This window comes from Durio zibethinus, unplaced genomic scaffold, assembly GCF_047325235.1.
Source record: "Durio zibethinus cultivar Kanyao isolate XHJ-2024 unplaced genomic scaffold, ASM4732523v1 HiC_scaffold_288, whole genome shotgun sequence".
In the NCBI taxonomy this organism is placed as follows: Eukaryota; Viridiplantae; Streptophyta; class Magnoliopsida; order Malvales; family Malvaceae; genus Durio; species Durio zibethinus.
In genome coordinates this window covers 30,001-52,492 of record NW_028322911.1, presented here as the reverse complement: position 1 = coordinate 52,492, position 22,492 = coordinate 30,001, and the positions used below count along the sequence as shown (strand labels likewise).

Genomic DNA, 22,492 nt, shown 5'->3' with positions numbered 1-22,492 from the left:
TGACTACTCCCTAGATACGCACATCATGATATTTTATTTTAAAATTGATTCAATTTAAAAAAGACCTAAAGTTAGGGATTTATCAATCGGTAATGTTGCTCCAATACCCAACCAAAGGGCCACCGCAGTACCAATCAAAAAAACGGTTGTCGCTACTGGACGACGAAATGGATTTTGGAATTTATTAACATTTTCCAAAAAAGGTACTGTTAATAATCCCGCAGGTACTGAAACCATTAAAAGAACACCCAATAACTTGTTAGGTACTGTACGAAGTATTTGAAATACAGGAAAGAAATACCATTCAGGTAATATTTCCAAAGGAGTTGCAAATGGATCCGCGGGTTCACCAATCATTGAAGGTTCTAGAACCGCTAAGCCTACGTTACAAGCAATAGTACCGAGAATTACTACTGGAAAAATATATAAAAGATCATTGGGCCATGCGGGTTCCCCATAATAATTATGACCCATACCTTTAGCTAATTTAGCTCTTAATACAGGATCGTTCAAGTCAGGTTTTTTTGTTATTAGGATAGGTGAATTTTTCTAGATCCATCCCCCGAAGGAACCGGACATGATAATTTTTCATCATCCGGCTCAAGCAAAAATCAATCGAATCAAATGGATACAAACGGATACATATAAAATGAATCTATATGTTATCCACACATATATGAATGATTTCATATGTAAGAAAAAAGTTACCTGATTCCATTTTACGAAGTTGCAACTATACATTCCAAGGAATGCCATTTTTACAGGTAAATGCTCAATACCCAAGTAGGCGTACAAAGTTGATCGTGATCAAGTGCTTTCTGGGTCGTCTTAGGCCTTGCGATTCACCTTTATCCCAAAAATATATCGAGATTTTTTACATACAAAGGATTTACTTGTTACTAATATAGTCTAGCCTTTGCTCTTCTTTAGATCCCTTGTTTCACTCCGATAGTATAATAATAATAAATCGGGTCGATGCAGAAGAAATGAATGTATTTTCATACTATTAAGATAAGAAAGTAAAAAAAAAATAAAAATAAATAAATAAAATCTAATTTGCATTATGCCAAATCACTTATTCTACTGGATCTTACGGAGCCCTGTTCATACACGACATCGTCAGGTCTGATCATAGAAAAGATTCTCTTCAAGCGAACCAGCCTATCCTTTGTATGGGGCTTACACGGTGGTTGGAACAAAGACACATTTGGTTGTGAATTCCAATGTAGCAGATAAAGGCATATTTCTGCATGGCCCAATCAATAGTTCAAGTCACACACTCCCATAATCCATTTTCTCTTCGGGGAATTCCCTTCAACTATTCATGTCATATCAAATAAATAATAGAATATTGTGGAGTTGAAAGGAAATATCCAAATACATGTCTTATTTTTTTTTTTTTTTCAACAATCCATATTTGTAGCAATGAAATACTATTGTTCCTCCCCCAAGTAATAAGATAAATGATTGGCAAGTAATAAGATAAATGATTGGTTACAATATAGCTATGGTCTATATTCTCTATAAAGGACCAGAAATGCCTTGCTTACGTATCATTAGGAAATGCATTAACATAAATACAGCAGTAAGAAGGGGTAATACAAAAGTGTGTAAACTATAAAAACGGGTCAAAGTGGATTGTCCCACACTAGCACTTCCACGCAATAACTCTACCAAAGGCGATCCTATTACCGGAATAGCTTCCGGAACGCCTGTTACGATTTTGACTGCCCAATAACCAATTTGGTCCCAAGGTAAGGAATAACCTGTTACACCAAAAGATGCAGTCAACACAGCCAGAACCACGCCTGTAACCCAAGTCAATTCGCGAGGTTTTTTAAAACCACCAGTGAGATAGACACGAAATACGTGCAGGATCATCATTAAGACCATCATACTTGCCGACCATCGATGAACTGATCGGATTAACCAACCAAAGTTAGCTTCAGTCATTATGTATTGAACAGAAGTAAAAGCCTCAGTAACGGTTGGACGATAGTAAAAAGTCATAGCAAATCCTGTAGCTACTTGTACCAAAAAACAAGTAAGCGTAATTCCTCCTAGACAATAAAATATGTTAACATGAGGAGGAACATATTTACTAGTTATATCATCTGCAATCGCCTGAATCTCGAGGCGTTCTTCGAACCAATCATAGACTTTATTGAGATAGGTAAACCAAGAGGACTCCCCCCCTGAGAACCGTATATGAGAATTTCATCTCGTACAGCTCAAACAAAAACACCCAAATAATAGCTGAAACGGATATGGAATAGAAAGTTTGAAACTTCTTAATCTTTTCATTCAATTTTATCTGAAGACACAAAAGAGTAAAAATCCGAAAGCTCTTTTTTGTAGTTGTAATTATAATGCCAAAAAATCAAGTCGGCGCATTCGTCTTTATGTTGATCAGGCCTCTTGAATCTTCTATTTACCTACTTATTTCTTTTCTTTTTCTTTGCTTTGATTTGTTATTTATATGGAATGTGGCTTTATTCTTGTTTTCTTTATTTTTAATAGGAATTCTCTTGTTAAGACCCTATGAATCAATTGAAACTTCAGATTCATACCAGAACCGCGATGATTCAATAAAACCTTCAAACTAAGTCCAAAGATTCTTTGAGTAAGAATTATTGGATCATCACTTATTCAATGAATAGAATAGATATAATAAATAAAAATACAAAGAAAAGAAAGGTTTGTCCTTTGATCAAAATAAGCATAAACTAAATGAGAGTTTGAAAGAAGAAAAAATTTCTCGATTTATAAATAAAAAACCTCTTTCTTTGAAAATTTTTTTTTTTTTTGAGTCCGGCCGCGAGGTTTGAATATTAAGTATGAATCATAGTTCGAATACTTCGTGATCCATTTCATATATTCCGTGCTCCAGATACTAGAATGGCTATCCGACGGGATAAAACTATCTCGATCAAGAGGACAGACCCATTTTCTGTACTATCAATAGGATCAATTATAACAAGTCACACACTCATATTCCGGAAATACAGAAACAAAAAAAATTTCGCGGTCGAACTACCAAAATAGAATGGGCTAAAAAAAATCCGAGAACTAAAAGTTTCACTTTTTGTATTGAAAAGCGAGGCTTCGTGGTTCTTGTGAATCTAATTCAGCGAAATTCCATCCAGTAAAACGGAAGAATTATAAATCTCCAAAATAATAGATAAGAATATCGAAAATAAAGCCATTGCGACACCCATCAAAGGAGTCGTTCCCCATCCAGGAGCTACTTTACCATATTCCGAATTCAATGGTTTCAAAAAATCCCCTACAACAGTTCGTCTTGGACCAGATCTAGAACTACCCTCAACGGTTTGTGTAGCCATAAATCTTATTTTGTATTCAGTGAGATCTGTTGACTTTGTATATCATTCCGCTGTAAATAAACGATCTTATCATAGATCCATTGTGATCTTGAAATTATATTTATATTTATATTATTTATATTTATATTTATATATATTATTTATATAATTATATAATAATGGAAACAGCAACTTTAGTCGCCATCTCTATATCTGGTTTACTTGTAAGTTTTACTGGGTACGCCTTATATACTGCCTTTGGGCAACCCTCTCAACAATTAAGGGATCCATTCGAGGAACACGGGGACTAATTGAAGTAATGAGCCTCCCAATATAATATTGGGAGGCTCATTACTTCAATTGAGATAATGAAAAATCATTTCATTTTTTTAGTTGGAACTTTAGGCGGTTCTCGAAAAAAGATAGCGAAAAAAATTATCCCTAGAGTAGATACTAAGAGGAATGTATAAACCAATGCTTCCATAAATTCGATCGTGGTTTACAATTATAGCTTCCGTACCTATTTATTTAGAATCATCTCCCGAATAAAATAACGAAAGAACAAGAATCAATAGAAAAGGCAGCGATTTTAATCAAGATTTTTACAGCAGCCTATGTCAAATCACAAACAGAAAATAGAAGCGAAAAATAACAAAGCAATCTTGCATCAGACTACTTGTCTTCTTGTAGTTGGATCTCCAAGTTTTTGGAATGCTCCAAATTCCACTTGAGCATCCAAATCTGGATCAATACCGGCAAAAACATCTCTGAACAGGGTTCTAGCACCATGCCAAATGTGTCCGAAGAAGAAAAGCAAAGCAAACGAAGCATGCCCAAAAGTAAACCAACCCCTTGGACTGCTACGAAAAACACCATCGGATTTCAAAGTAGCACGATCTAATTCAAAAATTTCACCCAATTGAGCACGTCTAGCATATTTTTTCACAGTAGCAGGATCACTATAACTCACTCCATTGAGTTCGCCACCATAGAACTCAACAGTTACACCTACTTGTTCGACACTATACTTCGATTCTGCCCTTCTAAAAGGAACATCCGCTCTAACAATTCCGTCTCCGTCTACCAAAACAACCGGAAATGTTTCAAAAAAAGTAGGCATACGACGTACAAAAAGTTCACGCCCTTCTTTATCTCTAAAGATAGGGTGTCCTAACCACCCAACGGCTATTCCATCCCCGTTGTCCATTGAACCCGCTCTGAATAATCCTCCTTTTGCCGGATTATTGCCAATGTAATCATAAAAAGCTAATTTTTCAGGAATTTTAGACCAAGCTTCTGATAAACTTTGATTTTCGGCTAACCCAGCACTAACCCTTCGATATATTTCTTGCTGGAAGTATCCTTGATCCCATTGATAACGAGTAGGACCAAATAATTCGATGGGGGTAGTTGCTGAACCATACCACATAGTTCCAGTAACAACAAAAGCTGCAAAAAAGACAGCAGCTATACTACTGGAAAGGACGGTTTCAATATTTCCCATACGTAATCCTTTGTATAAACGTTGGGGCGGACGGACACTAAGATGGAATAAGCCCGCTAATATGCCCAATGTCCCTGCTGCAATATGATGAGAGGCTATTCCTCCCGGAACAAAAGGATCAAAACCTTCCACGCCCCACGCTGGATTTACAGGTTGTACCTTTCCGGTTAGTCCATAAGGGTCGGACACCCATATTCCAGGACCATACAATCCTGTTACATGAAATGCGCCAAAGCCAAAGCAAGCCACTCCTGAGAGAAATAAATGAATTCCAAAAATCTTGGGCAAATCCAAAGAGGGTTTTCCTGTGCGCTCATCACAAAAAATTTCTAGATCCCAATATACCCAATGCCAGATAGCTGCCAAGAAGCACAAGCCAGAAAACACAATATGTGCTCCGGCCACACCTTCGTAACTCCAAATACCCGGATTTGTTATAGTCCGCCCCGTAATACTCCAACCGCCCCATGAATTGGTTATTCCTAAACGAGTCATGAAGGGTATAACGAACATACCTTGTCTCCACATTGGATCAAGAACGGGATCGGAGGGATCAAAAACAGCTAATTCATATAGAGCCATTGAACCGGCCCAACCAGCAACCAGAGCTGTATGCATTATATGAACAGAAAGCAAGCGACCGGGATCATTCAATACGACAGTATGAACACGATACCAAGGCAAACCCATGGAAATACCCCTTTATCAAATCAACGAAAAATAGACACTATGTAACTTTATTGCATTGGAATACCTCCCCTTTTCGGTGGATTCTTTCGGAGAAAGGATTAATGTTTGTTCTATTCCATTAGTAATAAGGGAAGAATTCGGCTCAGAAGAAAAAAGAGAAGCAGATCTATTCTATACTCGATAAGTATCAATACGCAATGGGGGTTGATCCTATTTTTTATGAATGAATGCATCCCTATTTGTTCATCATTCAAAGGACCTATTCGTAAGAATTCTCTTTCATTCATTCCGCCTTTCTTTATTTTATGGCCTTAGTCTATCTATGTATAAAATATGATAAAGGCCCATATTATTAAGACCATTATTACATATTATTAAGATAAGACCATTATTACGTATTACATTACGTATTACGCTTCCACAATCAAAGTGAAATATAATATTACATATTATAATATTACATATTATTAAGATAAGACCATTATTACGTATTACATTACGTATTACGCTTCCACAATCAAAGTGAAATATAATATTACATATTATAATATTACATATTATTAAGATAAGACCATTATTACGTATTACATTACGTATTACGCTTCCACAATCAAAGTGAAATATAATATTACATATTATTAAGATAAGACCATTATTACGTATTACATTACGTATTACGCTTCCACAATCAAAGCGAAATATAATTTTACATTCTTTTTACTTTATGCCTGTTGGTATTCCAAAAGTTCCTTTTCAAGTTCCGGGAGATAACGATGCAAGCTGGGTTGACATATAGTGCGACTTGTCAAATATATTGGGTCATATGGGATTCCCCCGTTCTCTCGCCCGATCGAGATATCCCCTGTTTCGCCCCAAAAAGATTGATTGAATTATCAAAAATTTGTAGCGGGAAGTGTAATGAAGTGCAATTAGAGATCCATTTCATGGGGGTGTATCCAGATTAATATTTTCAATTAGAATGATTTATGGTTGGCTTGGTTGGACTGATAAAATGAAGTATCCAGGCTCCGTTTAGAAAAAACCCAATTGGTAATATATTTATGATTACCACCTATATCATAATCATAATTTTTCTTTTTTTTTTTAATTATAAATAAGAGCGATTTCAAACTGTTAATCAATCGAATAATATGGGAAATACGTTGAATATTTGGCGAAAAACATGAAAGAAAAAGGAATTAAATTAAAATAAAAAAAGGAAATGAAATCATAGCAAAAAGACGTGGTATTGGGTCATTTGTCCTATATGTGCAAATAAAAATCGGGCAGATCTTTACTCGGAGTAGAGCATAAACCTAAAAAAATTGAATAAAAAATTGACGAACCCCATTCAGGAACAAGAAAATGACATCGTGATTTGGATTGAATCGCAATGAAAAAAAAATGGATCAATGAAAAGTTTGTGCAATAAGTTTAGCGAATTTTTTCTATATTATAGGAAAACGGGCCAAAACTCATCTTTCTTTAATTTAATTTTAAATTTCATTTTATTTAAAAAATGTAAGAAAAAGCCCCTTCATTAGAAATTAGAAGTTAGAAAGGTCCGACTAGAAAAAACAAAGGATGGCTGGAATCTACACATTGATTTTTTTTCGCAATTTTTGTTGAACCGTATGCATCAAAAGGTGCCTGTACGGCTACTAAGGGATACAATTTTATCCTAATCAACCGAATTTATCGAGAAAGATTGCTTTTTTTTGGGCAAAGAGCTTGATATCCAGACCTCGAATCAACTTGCGGGTATTATGATCTATCTCAGTATAGAGAGTAATAGCCGAGACCTGTTTTTTTTTATAAACTCTCCTGGCGGAGGGATAGTATCTGGATTATCTCTTTTTGATACTATGCAAGCAGTGGAACCAGATGTGCATACACTAGCCATGGGATTGACCGCTTCAATCGCAGCTTTTCTCTTGGTCGGAGGAGAAATTACCAAACGCAGAGCATTCCCTCACGCTCGGCGCCAATGAGTTTTTTTTTTTTTATTATTGATGGAAAGAAAAAAGAAGACTATGCCTTCGCCATATGAAATATGAATTAGTAAGTAATAATAGCATGGCACTTTGAATTCGATATGAAATTTTTTTTTTATTTCTTTTTTTTTTTTTCAAAAAAAAATATTAGATTATGTATCGAAAGAGTAGTATGAGAGAAGGGGCATTTCCAATTTGATCTTAGCTATCGTGGGCCCATCTCAGGCGTCACAAACTTTTTTTCTTTTCCTACCAGAGGCTATTAACAATATTTATGTTATGAAAGAGTACGAAAAAAAAAAAGACTATTTTTTTTCTTTCTTTTTTTTTTTTCAAAAAAAAAAAGAAACTTTGGGATTGCTGAATCACAGACGAAATAAATATATAAAGCAACGGAGCCATCATAGTATTTTTAAACTTTTCCGAAAAAAAAAGAAAAAGAAGGATGGTAATTGGATTATTTATTAATCTGGGTCTAATAGACTCTATATTTTCTCTTTTTTTCGATGAAAGAAAAAAGAGAATTCCATTGTAAAGCCGTATGCAATTGTAAAGCCGTATGCAATGCGCAAAAAATGCCTGTACGGTTGTTCAATTCTATAGCTATTCTTCTCGCCTCATTATGTGAGTTAGAAGTATGTTATATCATCAGGGTAATGATCCATCAACCTATTAGTATGCTTAAGGATGATGGCTTCAAAGACTGGGTCATGGAAACAGACGAAGTAATGAAAATGCAAGAAGACATCATAGAGGCTTATGTACAAAGAACGGGCCAGCCCCGATGGGTTATAAACAAAGACATGGAAAGAGATAATTTTATGTCAGCAAAAGAAGCCAAAGATCATGGAATTGTGGATCATATAGTGCGTACAGAATCGAGACCTATAGTGAATGAAAAACCTATAGTGAATGAAAAACCTATAGTGAATGAAAAACCTATAGTGAATGAAAAACCTATAGTGAATAACAAACCTATAGTGAATGAAAAATATAGTGAATGAAAAACCTATAGTGAATGAAAAACCTATAGTGAATGAAAAACCTATAGTGAATAACAAACCTATAGTGAATAACAAACCTATAGTGAATAACAAACCTATAGTGAATAAAAAATGGAGACTAGTTAACGACAATGGCAATGGAAGACCACCATTTGACGACAATGGCAATGGAAGACCACCATTTGACGACAATGGCAATGGAAGACCACCATTTGACGACAATGGCAATGGAAGACCACCATTTGACGACAATGGCAATGGAAGACCACCATTTGACGACAATGGCAATGGAAGACCACCATTTGACGACAATGGCAATGGAAGACCACCATTTGACGACAATGGCAATGGAAGACCACCATTTGACGACAATGGCAATGGAAGACCACCATTTGACGACAATGGAACACCATTTAATTTTGATTTAGATTGATTTAATCCCTCTTATTCCTTTCCTTCTTTTTCTCTTTAATAGATTAATATTTTATTAATCTATTAAAGAGAAAAAGAAGTAATTCATAATCATCTGGTTAGGATCGATCTAAACCAGTCTATTATGTATATGATTGTATATGATTCAGCATGCCAACTATTAAACAACTTATTAGAAATGCAAGACAGCCAATTAGAAATGTCACGAAAGCCCCTGCTCTTCGGGGATGTCCTCAGCGCCGAGGAAGATGTACTAGGGTGTATGTGCGACTTGTTCAGATCATGGGCTGAGAAAAAGGAAACAATTTTTCAGTATCAACGATCAGTACCAGTGAATAGAATGGGGTTCTTCCGTTCACTATCTAAAAAAGATAGATCTACCATATCCTTCTATTGTGTATGAAATTTATGGTTTCCATTGGCGCAAATCCAATCTTGGAATTTTTTAAAAATTCCCCATTGGTAGCAAATGCTTATCCATTAAGCGGGGAAAATCCTATTTAAAAAGCAAAAAGATTATGCTTCGACTCTTGCAAAGAACGGACTAACAGGGTCAGCTACCCAATTAATCCTCCTAATTACATACCGTTACTGTATAAGATAGATCTCGTTGTGAAAGATCTATTACTGAAAAATTTATGAGTAGAGCCGAAGAGTGTGAACTGTACAAGTTACCAATTAAATGTTAAATGAAGGAATGAGCTCCGGTGTATAGAGGGGACCTCACCGTTTAAGAAGTAACCATAGAAACGATGGAACCCACTATTTATTTATCCATTTCTATTTACTCCTTTATTTTAGTTAATATGCTTTTTTTGATACCTAGTATCAATACAATTTCTTATTTCAAGGCGAAATGAAATGCCTAGAAAAAAGGAAAAATCGTGGGCGGGACGGTTATAGTAGCAAAAGCCATTGGAATTTTTATTTTATACATTGGAAGAATCCGTTTTGTTATTAATAGACTAGAAAAGAATAACTGAAAGAAAGAATTAGTTATTCATCAAAATTTCTTTTATTCAATGACCAGAATGAAAGAGGGATATATAGCTCGGAGACAAAGAGTAAGAGCTTTGGTTTCGGCTGATCGGGATAGAGATAGGAAAAAAAGATATTTTCGTCGTTTGTGGATCACTCGAATAAATGCAGGAATTCGAGGAATGGGGGTATCCTATAATTATAGTAGATTAATAAAAAATCGGTACAAGAAACAGTTGCTTCTTAATCGTAAAATACTTGCACAAATAGCTATCTCAAATAGGAATTGTCTTTATATGATTTCCAACGAGATTATAAAATAAGGAGATCGGAAGGAATCCACCGAAATGCTTTAAATGAAATGGGGTTCCCTCGAGAATGAACTCGAGGGAGGTAGAGTAGAAATTAATATGATAAAAAAATTCTGATAAGGTCATCAAAACAAGAAAACAAGATGAGCGAAGACGCTCAATAAAAAAAAAAAAAATTTATTTTTCTTCCCCAACCCGATTCGATTCTTTTATTTATTTCTTTTTTCTTACGACACGACAATTTTGATTATCAGATTTTTTGAATAAAGCATCAGTCTACGTTTGATAATTTTGAGTCAATTGAAGGGTAAGCCTATTTATTTCTGGTTCTAAGAGCAGTAGTTCTAGCGGTCGACTCTCTTCTTTCAAATCGTTTCTCATTTCTGGTTCTAGTTCTAGCGGTCGACTCCCTTCTTTCAAATCGTTTCTCATTATTAATAAAGGGTAACGAAGATAAAATACGAGCTTGTTTTATAGCAATAGTAATTAATCGTTGTTGTTTTAAAGTCAATCTATTTACTCGCCTAGATAAGATTTTTCCTTGTTCACTAATAAATCGACTAATTAAACTCATGTTTCTATAATCAATTCGATCCCCCGATTGGATCGGGGGCAAACGCCTACGAAAAGATCGCTTGTATTTATCCATCATTTCTTTATTCCTTATTTCTAAAAATAATCCTATCCTATCCTTTTCTAAAATCCTATTTTGATCGGATCAAATTCAAATTATAGAATTAATAGAATAAATACGATTTGCTTTGTTTTTTTTATTATTGTATTATTTATTTATTATTTATTTCTTATTTATTTGTTTATTTTATTAGTTTATTTTAATTATTTATTTATTATTTATTTGTTTATTTTATTAGTTTATTTTATTATTATATTATTTATAGATATTTATTTAAATATAATTTCATATTTTAATATATTTAATATATAAATATAATTTCATATTTTAATATATTTAATATATAAATATAATTTCATATTTTAATATATTTAATATATAAATATAATTTCATATTTTAATATATTTAATATATAAATATAATTTCATATTTTAATATATTTAATATATAAAATATAAATATAATTTAATATTTTAATATATTTAATATATAAATATAATTTAAATAAATATCTATAACTGTGATAATACATAAATAATAAATAAATATAATTTATAAATATATATAAATATAATTTCATATTTTAATATATTTAATATATAAAATATAAATATAATTTAATATTTTAATATATTTAATATATAAATATAATTTAAATAAATATCTATAACTGTGATAATACATAAATAATAAATAAATATAATTTATAAATATATATAGAACCGACACGAAAATAATAAATAATTAATAAAATAAGAAATAAATAATGAAATATAGTAATAAATACAAAATATAGTAATAACTAAAAAATATAGTAATGAATAAATCATACAATATAATAAATAATACAATATTAACAATATTAAAATTAACAACAATATTAAAATTAACAATATTAAAATAATCATTATGCACGAATAGAAAATAAAAAAAAAAATAGTTAGTGATATTAAAAATCTAATTCCTAATCAATGAAAATCCAACTCCTAATCATTCGAAGACTGTAAACTAAAAATCATTCGAAGACGGTAAACTAAAAAAATAAATAATTGACTCGAGAATAAAGAAAAAAATTATTAAAAAAATAAGAACTAAATAAAAAATAGAATAAAAAAAAATAAAAGAATATTGATACAATCATATACCAGGTTAAAAAGGTTAAAAATTTATTAACGTGCATATCGAATAATTTAAAACTAAAAACTTCACTTTAAAAAGAAAGCGTGGAATAGACAAGGAAATACAAATATAGACTAATATATAAATAAAATATTTGTTATATATTAGTTATATATTATATCTAACTAATTATATACTTAATATTACTTAATATATTATATAATATATATTATTATACCTGAATACCTAATGTCCTATTTTCTCATACTAAATACCTAATGTTACCTAAATACCTAATGTCCTATTTTCTCATATTCTCGGGAAGGGTTGACATACGAGTACTTGATTCGATTTATTTCTTTATCTCCCCGTGAATTGTATGTTTGTAACAATAGGAACAGAATTTCTTCAATTCCAATCGACTAGGCGTATTGTGTCGATTTTTTTGAGTAATATACCTGGAAATGCCCGTTGATTCCTTATTAACGACGTTTCGAACACAACTGGTACATTCCAAAATAATCGTTACTCGGACATCTTTACTCTTGGCCATGAACCCCCTTTGAGTTTTTAATTCACCCAACTCTTCTATTTTCCGATCAAAAGTGAAGAAGAAAGGAATGAAAATAAATAAATAAAAGTTGCTAACTCAAAACCAAATCCTGAAAGATTTCGTTGCAATCAATTGCAATCAATATAGTAAATCAATATGTATTATACTAATAGTAAATAAGTAATACAATGATTTCTAACTCGATTTAGAATCACAGTACGGTATTTTCTTTAAGTATCTTGTAGGATACTGTTGTTCCAGCCACATTTCTCTTTTCGCTCTACTAGTAATTTAATTGGAGCTTGAACCCAAGTTTTGTTGAGGTTCAATCCACTTTTTTCGTTCTACCTTCCTTATTTATTTTATATAATTCTTATATAATTAGAATTCTAAAAAAACTAAATAGAATTATTTCTTATATAATTAGAATTCATTTCTTATATAATTATAATTCTAAAAACAACTAAAGTCAAGGGGGGGCGAGAGATTAGTCACAGATATTTGATTGTATATCGATCTAATCTTTTTCACCCCGTCCCGCGACAATAACTAGAATTAAAAAAAAGGGAATGTTAACGCATCCGGGAAGAAACGATTGATCTCTATCAATAAACCCGCTAAAGAACCGAACCAGAGAGTACTTAGTACCGGTGCTACGGAAAGATATGTTTTTAGATCTCGCATTTAAAATCCTCCTTCTTTATCGTATTACATACATTATGGTAATACATATATAATCACATGTATGTGTGGTTAAAGACCACTTGTATTTGTATATTTGTACCCGGAATTCCTAATTCAAAATTAAAATTTAAATGTACAATGATTCGATAGATAAGATTTTCCTTTTCTTAAAACAGCAAAATAGGTCCCTTTCTGCCTGAGAATTCCCGCCAAAAAGATTCATTTATTATTCATTATATGGTTGTTATATGATATGAGACCAAAAAGAGGAAATGGAAAGATAATTTTTGTATATCAATAGATGAAATAAGGGTGTGGAAAACAAGACAGGGATTCTCTACAATAACATCGTAGGCCAATTGAAAGGGATGTAGCGCAGCTTGGTAGCGCGTTTGTTTTGGGTACAAAATGTCACGGGTTCAAATCCTGTCATCCCTACCTATTACTTCTCCTTTGAGCAGTAAGGAGGGAGCCATTTTAGTTTTAGATTGATTAAAATTAAGCATACATAATCTATCATTTTCTCATATTATATATGATATATGATAGTATAGGTGTGCACGATGTATTGGGGTTATAAAATAAAAGAATCCTCTTTTTTACAGTCTTATTTATTATGATAAGAAAGCGCTCTTAGTTCAGTTCGGTAGAACGTGGGTCTCCAAAACCCAATGTCGTAGGTTCAAATCCTACAGAGCGTGATTCCGCTCTTGTTAAGTCGAAAATTACACCGAACTGAAAAAAAAAAAAAAAAAAAAAAAATTGAACAGCAATTCGAATTTGACCTCCTTGAATTAAATTAATTAAATTAAAATTAAAGGGGTCAGTCAAAAAAAGAGATGTTAATTAATCAAAGGTCCAACTGATCACCACGTATGTATTGTAAATATGCGGTTACGAATAATCCAGCCAAAGTAATAGGAATTAGACCTAAGACGATTCCAAATAGAAAAACTTCAATCATTTCAATTTATTTGAAAGGAGAAAAAGAAAGGTAATATCTATCCCTAAATATTAATCTCTATTGCCCATGAATATCAATAACTAATAATTGATAATTAACACGGTAAGGAACTATAGAATATATGGAATAGGACAGAAAACTTTGTTTTTATTAATTGTTCGTTCATTCAATTAATTTTCAAATAAGTCGTATCTTACTCAGACCAATAAATAGAGCTGAGGTTATAGTTAAAGCCGCTAGTAAAAAACCGAAATAACTAGTTAGAGTAGGCATGAAGGAGCTAAATGAAATATGTTCTTTTTATACATATGTTTATAAAGCACTTACCTAAGTTTCAATTTTTAAAAGAGACGGGGATAAGCAAAAATACCAATTGAAAGAATAAGTTCAATTGAAATTTTTTGATTCATCAATCATTCTAAACGGTATTCACAAAAATAGAGCGGCAGGACAAGAGTAGAAAAGAAAAAGAAATAGATTCATCATCTTTGTAGTTAGGTCAAGAAAAAACCTTTGGATCTAATACAAGAATACAAGAAAGGCCGCCTCACAAATATTGATTAGTAGAATTTTTTTTTTATTCCTTGCTCTTTTTTTTATCTATATCTAATACTATCGACTACTCTTACTTGTTACTAGACGACTAAGCAATTCCTTAAAATAAAAAAAGGAGGGCTTACAACAAAAAACAAAACCTCTTATGCAATTACGAAAAAAAGTCAATTTTTAGATTTCGCATCTAATTGACTTGCGGAAATATGATAATTTCCTTCATGAATTATTATAAACTTGTTGGATTCACGGGTTACCTGATCTTCCGTTTCTAGCCCCAAACCAATAATAGAATCCCCTATATTATATTCCAGGAATTTGAGGAATTTTCTATCGCATGATACGTGGTTATACATCGACAAGCAAGAAGAAGAAAGAAATTATCTAGCACTTCATGTCGATATACTGTTTGAAATTGCGTTGCTGTGTCAGAAGAAGGATAGCTATACTGATTCGGTATACTCTAAAAATACCTTTGGTACAATATTGACGATCTCACAAAGATTGAATTTCAGTGAATTTCCGTTTACTGATCTCATCTTTTACGGAATCGATCCCCTACAAGAATATGCGGAGCTCAGCATGTCTGGAAGCACAGGAGAACGTTCTTTTGCTGATATTATTACCAGTATTCGATACTGGATCATTCATAGTATTACTATACCTTCCCTATTCATTGCGGGTTGGTTATTCGTCAGCACAGGTTTAGCTTATGATGTGTTTGGAAGCCCTCGTCCAAACGAGTATTTTACAGAGAGCCGACAAGGAATTCCATTAATAACCGGCCGTTTTGATTCTTTGGAACAACTCGATGAATTTAGTAGATCTTTTTAGGAGGACCCAATGACCATAGATCGAACCTATCCAATTTTTACAGTGCGATGGTTGGCTGTTCACGGACTAGCTGTACCTACCGTTTCTTTTTTGGGGTCAATATCAGCAATGCAGTTCATCCAACGATAAACCTAATCCGAATTAATTATAGAGCTATGACACAATCAAACCCGAACGAACAAAATGTTGAATTGAATCGTACCAGTCTCTACTGGGGGTTATTACTCATTTTTGTACTTGCTGTTTTATTTTCCAATTATTTCTTCAATTAAGAAAAAAAGAGTAGTAGAATACTAAATAATAGTAGGAATTCTCTTATCCCATTCGGAAGGATTGCATCTCATAATTATCTATGACTGTTTATGTCTTTAGCATGACCACTTGATGAAATGTGGAGGGAAGCGGGATAAATGGCCGATACTACTGGAAGGATTCCTCTTTGGATAATAGGTACGGTAACTGGTATTCCTGTGATCGGTTTAATAGGTATTTTCTTTTATGGTTCATATTCTGGATTGGGTTCGTCCCTGTAATATGTAATAATGGGATGAACTAAGTTATAGGCATGAAAGTGTAAGAACTCAACGGGGCCCGCCTCCTCTTTCTTTGTCTGATTCGCGAGGAGGGGTCCCGTTGAATTCTTAATGATCATAATATTTTGTTCGTATAAATATAAATGACAACAAATAGATCACTTTTTCCGATGATGTTTTTGAAAAATGAACTCGATTAATTGATTCATAGCATCTGTTCTTCGATAGTATCTATCGATACTTTCAAGGTTAGAAGAAAAAAAGGAATCACTCAATTTCCTTTTCCTGGATGACACAATCACAATATATATTTAATTTTAATATTTAATTTTTTTTAATATTTAATTTTAATATTTTAATATTTAATTTTAATATTTCTTTTTTTTTTCTGTCGACCAGATATCAAGCAAACCCTTTCTAGACTAGTCTAACCTTACTCTATTTATTTTAGTATTTCATCAAAGTTTGAAATTTTTTTATAAGTTCATCGCCTTGCTTCTATTTTATATTTATAAAAAAAAGGATTCCTTCTCTTTTTTTTGGTTGTCCATTACTTATTATATTATATTATACTTATTTATACTTATACTTATTTTATACTTATTTATACTTATTTTATACTTATTATATTATCCTTATTACTTATTCGATTACTTTATTACTTATTCTATTATCTATTATAATCTATTATCTATTATAAGTAAATCTAAAAAAATAAAGGGTTCTGAAAAATCTGGAAAAATATAAACTAAGAATAGAAATCTTTGACGAATGGGATCCGGAATTGTTATTATTTCGACACAAGAAAAGGAATTTTACACATCCTTTTCTTGTGCCGAAGGCTAGGAAGACGAAGAATACTCCCTGTAATTATTTGTTCCCCTCATTTATCCTTCCTTTCTATTCTCCGCTTACTTATCTTATGTTTAGTATCTAATCAAATTGAATTTAGAAAACAAAACCCATTCTGTGACATTTCAATCTGACAATAGGGATATAATTACACCCCTCCCATTTAGATTGAAAAAAGAAAAGAAGGGGTAAAGACAAATAGTCTTCTTCACAATATACAGATTTTGAATGCGGTAAAAGTAATTCCTAGAGAAAGAATATAAACAAGCAAAAGACTTTTCATACTTTTTTCATCATACCTAACCTAATTGCCAGGAAGAATTTGTTCTTTTTTACAAATTTGATGTTGATAAATCCACGGATCTAGAAATTCATTTCGGACACTTGAACCTTTTCAAATTGTTTCTTTTTAAGAACCAAAAAGATTTGTGCAAAAACAATAGATGCCAAGAAGAACAAAAGGCCTTGGACACGTAGTGGATCTTGAAGTACTATTTCTGCATCCCCCTGACCAAATCCACCCACATTAGGATTACTTGTTAATGGTTGATCAAGTTTGATAGATTCACCCTCTGAAACAAGAAGTTCTGGTCCTGGGGGGATAATATCAACCACTTGATGTCCATCCAATGCATCCGTTATGGTTATTTCGTACCCCCCTTTTTCTTTTCGTATGATTTTGCTTACTATACCTGTTGCCGTAGCATTATAAATTGTATTGTTACTTTTGTTCCCGTCGGGATAAATCTGACCCCTTCCCCTATTTCCGCCTACGTATATGGGATATTTTAAGAAATGAACATCCTTATTACTAGCAGGGTCTGGGGAAAGAATAGGAAAGGTGATTTCACTATATTTTTGACCAGGAACAGGACCTATCACAAGAATATTTTTCTGAGTGGGGCGGTAGTTCTGAAAAGACAGATTGCCTATCTTTTCTTTCATCTCGGGCGAAATACGATCAGGTGGGGCTAACTCAAACCCCTCCGGTAAAATAAGAACAGCACCCACATTCAAAGCCCCTTTCTTACCATTAGCAAGAACTTGTTTCAGTTGCATATCATAAGGAATTCTAACAACCGCTTCAAATACAGTATCAGGAAGTACCGCTTGTGGAACCTCAATATCCACGGGTTTATTAGCTAAATGGCAATTGGCACATACAATACGCCCAGTTGCTTCTCGTGGATTTTCATACCCCTGCTGCGCAAAAATGGGATATGCATTTGAAATGGATGCCCCGGTTATTATATAGATCATGAGCGATACGGAAATGGATCGAGTAATCTCCTCCTTTATCCAAGAAAAAGTATTTCTAGTTTGCATGGTACAATCATTGATCCCGAAAATTTCTACAATAAAATTAGGTAGGTCACTAGTATAGTTCCCTATCCACGATTCTGCTATTTACTTTTACTGAAAAAAAAAAAAATTTACTGAAATAGAGGAGGAATTGTATTCCCCTGATGGGTAGAAAGAGTAAAGTAAGTACGACTTTGCATTCTTTGCTTATATACAAAGTAAGAAAGATTCTAATTGAATCCGTGAATCATTTTTCAGTCAGTCAGTGAATGATAAATAACTACAAGTGACGGCGATACATGATTTAAATAACGAAAGATCGAATATTTAAAAATTGTATCTAGAATGACTGGAAGGGTACAAGCAAGAACAGATATAATTTGATCATTATGAGCAAATCCAAAATCTTTGTAGATATAGCCAATCATTAGTTCCCAACCGTGGTGCGAATGGAATCCGACACAGAACTCAGTTAATAAAAGAATAGAAAAAGCTTTTATTGTGTCGCTTAAATTATATAGGAATTCTTGAACCCAAGAGTTAAGAATAACAAGTTCTTCATTACCCAAAATAGAATAACCACTTAGAATAACGAAACAGATTAGATTTGTCGAGAAGTGCAAAATCGTATGGATACGATCCTCATTGTGCATCTTGATCAATTGGATCGTTTCTTTGTGGATTCCTATACGAAGTTTTTGTAGATGTGTTTCCGGGTATTCTTTTATCATTTCGTCCAACAGGAGGAGTTCCTCTACTTCTATGAATTGTTCTAGAATACTTTTTTCTTGAATATCATTCAAAAAAGTTTCGGATTGCCTAGTATTCCACCAATTAGTAATCCAAGATTTCAGACTTTTATTAAATGAGAGAGAGATCCACCAGGGCAAAAATACTATAGATGCAAAATATAGAAGGGGAGTGAATGCTTTCTTTTTTGCCATTTTTTCATCTGTGAATTGTTAATGAACCCACCTCATTCGTTGACTTTATGTGATCTAATCTTTCTATCAAGCATGACTTTCATTATATTATAAATTATAAGATAAATTATAAGGTAGGGGCCCATGAATCTATTCTCTGTTTTTTTTTTTTTTGATTCAGTGCTTAGTCCTTGAATCTAAAAAGAGTACAGAAATAGAAAATAAGAATCCACTTTGAATTCGAATGTTCGAATGAAATATATATATATATTATTGTTTCCAGATATCTCAATTGATCAAATTCGAAGCAATTGCCCTCTTTCGATAACTGCCCGAAAGAACCGCTTCAAATAATAAAGATTATTCTATTCAGATTTTGAGACGAAGGAGCTCCCTGTCTATATCAAGATATCAATCAAATATGTCGAAAAATTTTCGCGGGTTATCTAGACTGTATATAGTCTAGAGTCCGGGAATAATTGAAAAAAAAAAAATTATGAAAAATATTATGATGATCAAAAATGAGTGACAAAAAAAGACAGAAAAGTTATCATTACATTTATCATTATGTTATAAGAAAGAAATCTACTTGTTTAGTTCTTAAGGAGCACAAAAGAAAGGATAAAAGGGGAGGGGCTGATTGACAAAAGGAAAGTAGAGAAAATTTACAAGATATAATCTATCTGTATCTAACGTATCAACTCCAAATATTGAAAATAAAAAGTTAAATATTTCGAAATACTTTGATATATGAGATGAATCCATTATTTCGATTTCTTGCTTGTTTTGTTACTGAATTAAGTTGAGTGGTTTTACATTTACAGACGCATAAAAAACAATTTTTGTGGACAAAAAAAAAAAAACAGTTTTGTTTTATGTTATGACTCTTCCGTATACGTCTTCTTTGGTTCGAGTGGGCATTCTTAAGAAACTTCAGTTTAGTTCTGCTATAGAAAAAAGAGGCTTCTTGTCTTGAGTTTTTTCCTCCTGCCGAGAAAGCATTTATTCTGCAATTCATTTCAAAAGACTTCAATCGGTACACGCAAAAAATAGGCCAATTCAGCAGCTTTTTGCTCAATTTCTCGTGGAGTCAAATTCTCATCAGTACGAGTCAAGGGAACGGCCCCCTGGCCTCTGATTTCCATATAAAGGACACGCCGAGCATAAATACCCTCTTTAACTTCTATTCTGATGGACTGAATATCTTTCATAAGGAATCGTAGAAAGATGCGACGATTTTTTCCAGGAAAACCCCAACGAAAAATACATACTATTCCCTCTTTTCTATCGAATCGATCATAACCACTACCTACATTCCAAAAAATCGTGCACCACAAATAGGAACTAATAAAGAGACCCGCGATCCCATAGAAAGACATCACGATTCCTTGTGGAAAAAAAACTATTTGCTGAGACGGAAATAAAGATATCAAATTCCTACCAAGATAACTAGAAGTTCCAACTAATAAAAACCCTAATGAACCAAAAAAAAGAATAAAGGCCCAGCAGAAATTGCTTGTTTTTCGAGACCCCACTATAAATTCTATCCATATAGATTCTGATCGCCAACTCATACATACTAGATCCAGTTGCATTTTATTGGAATTGAGAAAATAAGCAAAAAAATTTGACTTTACTTTTTTTGTTTCCGAAGTAACTCTCATCAACTAGTGCTATTTTGATATGAACTTTTAGAAGTAATTCATCAAATTGCTTAGATCTAAAATCATCCCCTTTATATGATCCCCTATACAGATCTACTAGATATATAGACTTTAATTTCATACATTCGTCCGGTACCGATCCACTTGCTATAATTCATTTACCCCTATATCATGTTTACGTATGCATAAGAGGAGCTTTTTCATTTATGTTCGGGGAAGCCGGATGGATGTTATACAATATTCTACTAAATAGATATCCGTGGCATCTAAGTCGTGAAAAAAAAAATAGATAAGATTTGGTCTTGGCCTTGGCCCCATCGAATCTAAAAAATCTTAGTTTTTTGAACATACAAAGATAAAGAAGCCATTGCAATTGCCGGAAATACTAGGCCTACTAAAGGCACAAAAATAGAGGGAATTGTCATAAAATGGGTACCTCAATTTAATATTCGTACCTGTTATTGTTATATTGTTAGTTATAAAGTTAGTTATAAATATATCTTATAATAATTATATTATAATTCGTATATTATACTAAGTATATCTAAATATTATACTAAGTATATCGAAATACTAAGTATATCTAAATATTATACTAAGTATATCTAAATACTAAGTATATCTAAATATTATACTAAGTATATCTAAATACTAAGTATATCTAAATACTAAGTATATCTAAGCGAGTATATATATCTAATATATATATCTTATCTAATAAGTGCAAGGAATGTAGAATTAAATAAAGGGACTTGCCCATCTTTCTAAATGAAATAAAATAGGTGTATGATAAGATAATCCACTTTCTTTATTATCTTACTTTATTCCTACTTTTCTTATTATTATTATTCTATTGTTCTTGTCTTCTAATTTTAATTTCTAATTTGAATTTAATAAAGAAAGAGTTTATTACAAATTGAGAAAGAGTTTATTACAAATTGTCGAAAGATTCGATTCGTTAGAATCCGATCCAAGAACAGGGATTTTTAGTAAAAATAGAATTCTCGGGAGATATAGAAAGATGCAAAACTCTATATTTATATTTTTTCTATATTTGAATTATATAAACATACGCAATAGAGCAAGATAAAATTCGTTTTTCGACAATTCCATTTTATGTCACAAAGTCAAAGCCCATTATGCGGGCTTTGACTTTGATTCTGATAAACTAACTAACTGCCTTTTCACTACAAAGAAAATAATTTAACTTAAGACTCTACTTGATTGAATTTTGATTCAAAGGAAAAAAACCGTGGAACTGAAATAACTCACTCAGAACACCCTTTAAAGGATTACGTGGTACGATTGGATCGAATAAACCCTTATGGAATAAATATTCAGCCTCCTGTGAACCTTCAGGTACTGTTATATTCAATGTTTGCTCAATTACTCTTTTACCCGCAAATGCAATATAGGCATTGGGTTCAGCAATAATGATATCCCCCAACATACCAAAACTCGCGGTCACTCCACCAGTAGTAGGAGATGTAAGAATTGATACATAAAATAACTTTTTATTTGATTGATAATCATATAAAGCAGAAGATATTTTAGCCATTTGCATCAAGCTCAAACTTCCTTCTTGCATGCGTGCTCCTCCGGAAGCACACACTAGAATAAGAGGCAAAAAATTATTGGTAG

General features: G+C 32.5%; 1 protein-coding gene and 2 non-coding genes across 3 annotated transcripts; 2 read left to right on the top strand and 1 right to left on the bottom strand.

Annotated features, from left to right (window-relative positions):
- Window positions 1–532: 532 nt before the first annotated feature.
- On the bottom strand, window positions 533–3,388 carry LOC149508904 (cytochrome b6). Its single transcript, XM_089757792.1, has 2 exons — window positions 2,988–3,388; window positions 533–2,163 (listed from the first exon to the last, which is right to left on the bottom strand). The coding sequence occupies exons 1-2, from the start codon at window positions 2,991–2,993 to the stop codon at window positions 1,522–1,524; spliced, it is 648 nt and encodes a 215-aa protein (XP_089613918.1). The 5' UTR covers window positions 2,994–3,388; the 3' UTR covers window positions 533–1,521.
- A 10,203-nt stretch (window positions 3,389–13,591) lies between these two features.
- On the top strand, window positions 13,592–13,665 carry TRNAP-UGG (transfer RNA proline (anticodon UGG)). The gene has a single exon. It is a non-coding gene; the product is annotated as a tRNA-Pro (tRNA).
- Window positions 13,666–13,854: 189 nt separating this feature from the next.
- TRNAW-CCA (transfer RNA tryptophan (anticodon CCA)) lies at window positions 13,855–13,928 on the top strand. The gene has a single exon. It is a non-coding gene; the product is annotated as a tRNA-Trp (tRNA).
- Window positions 13,929–22,492: the final 8,564 nt, after the last annotated feature.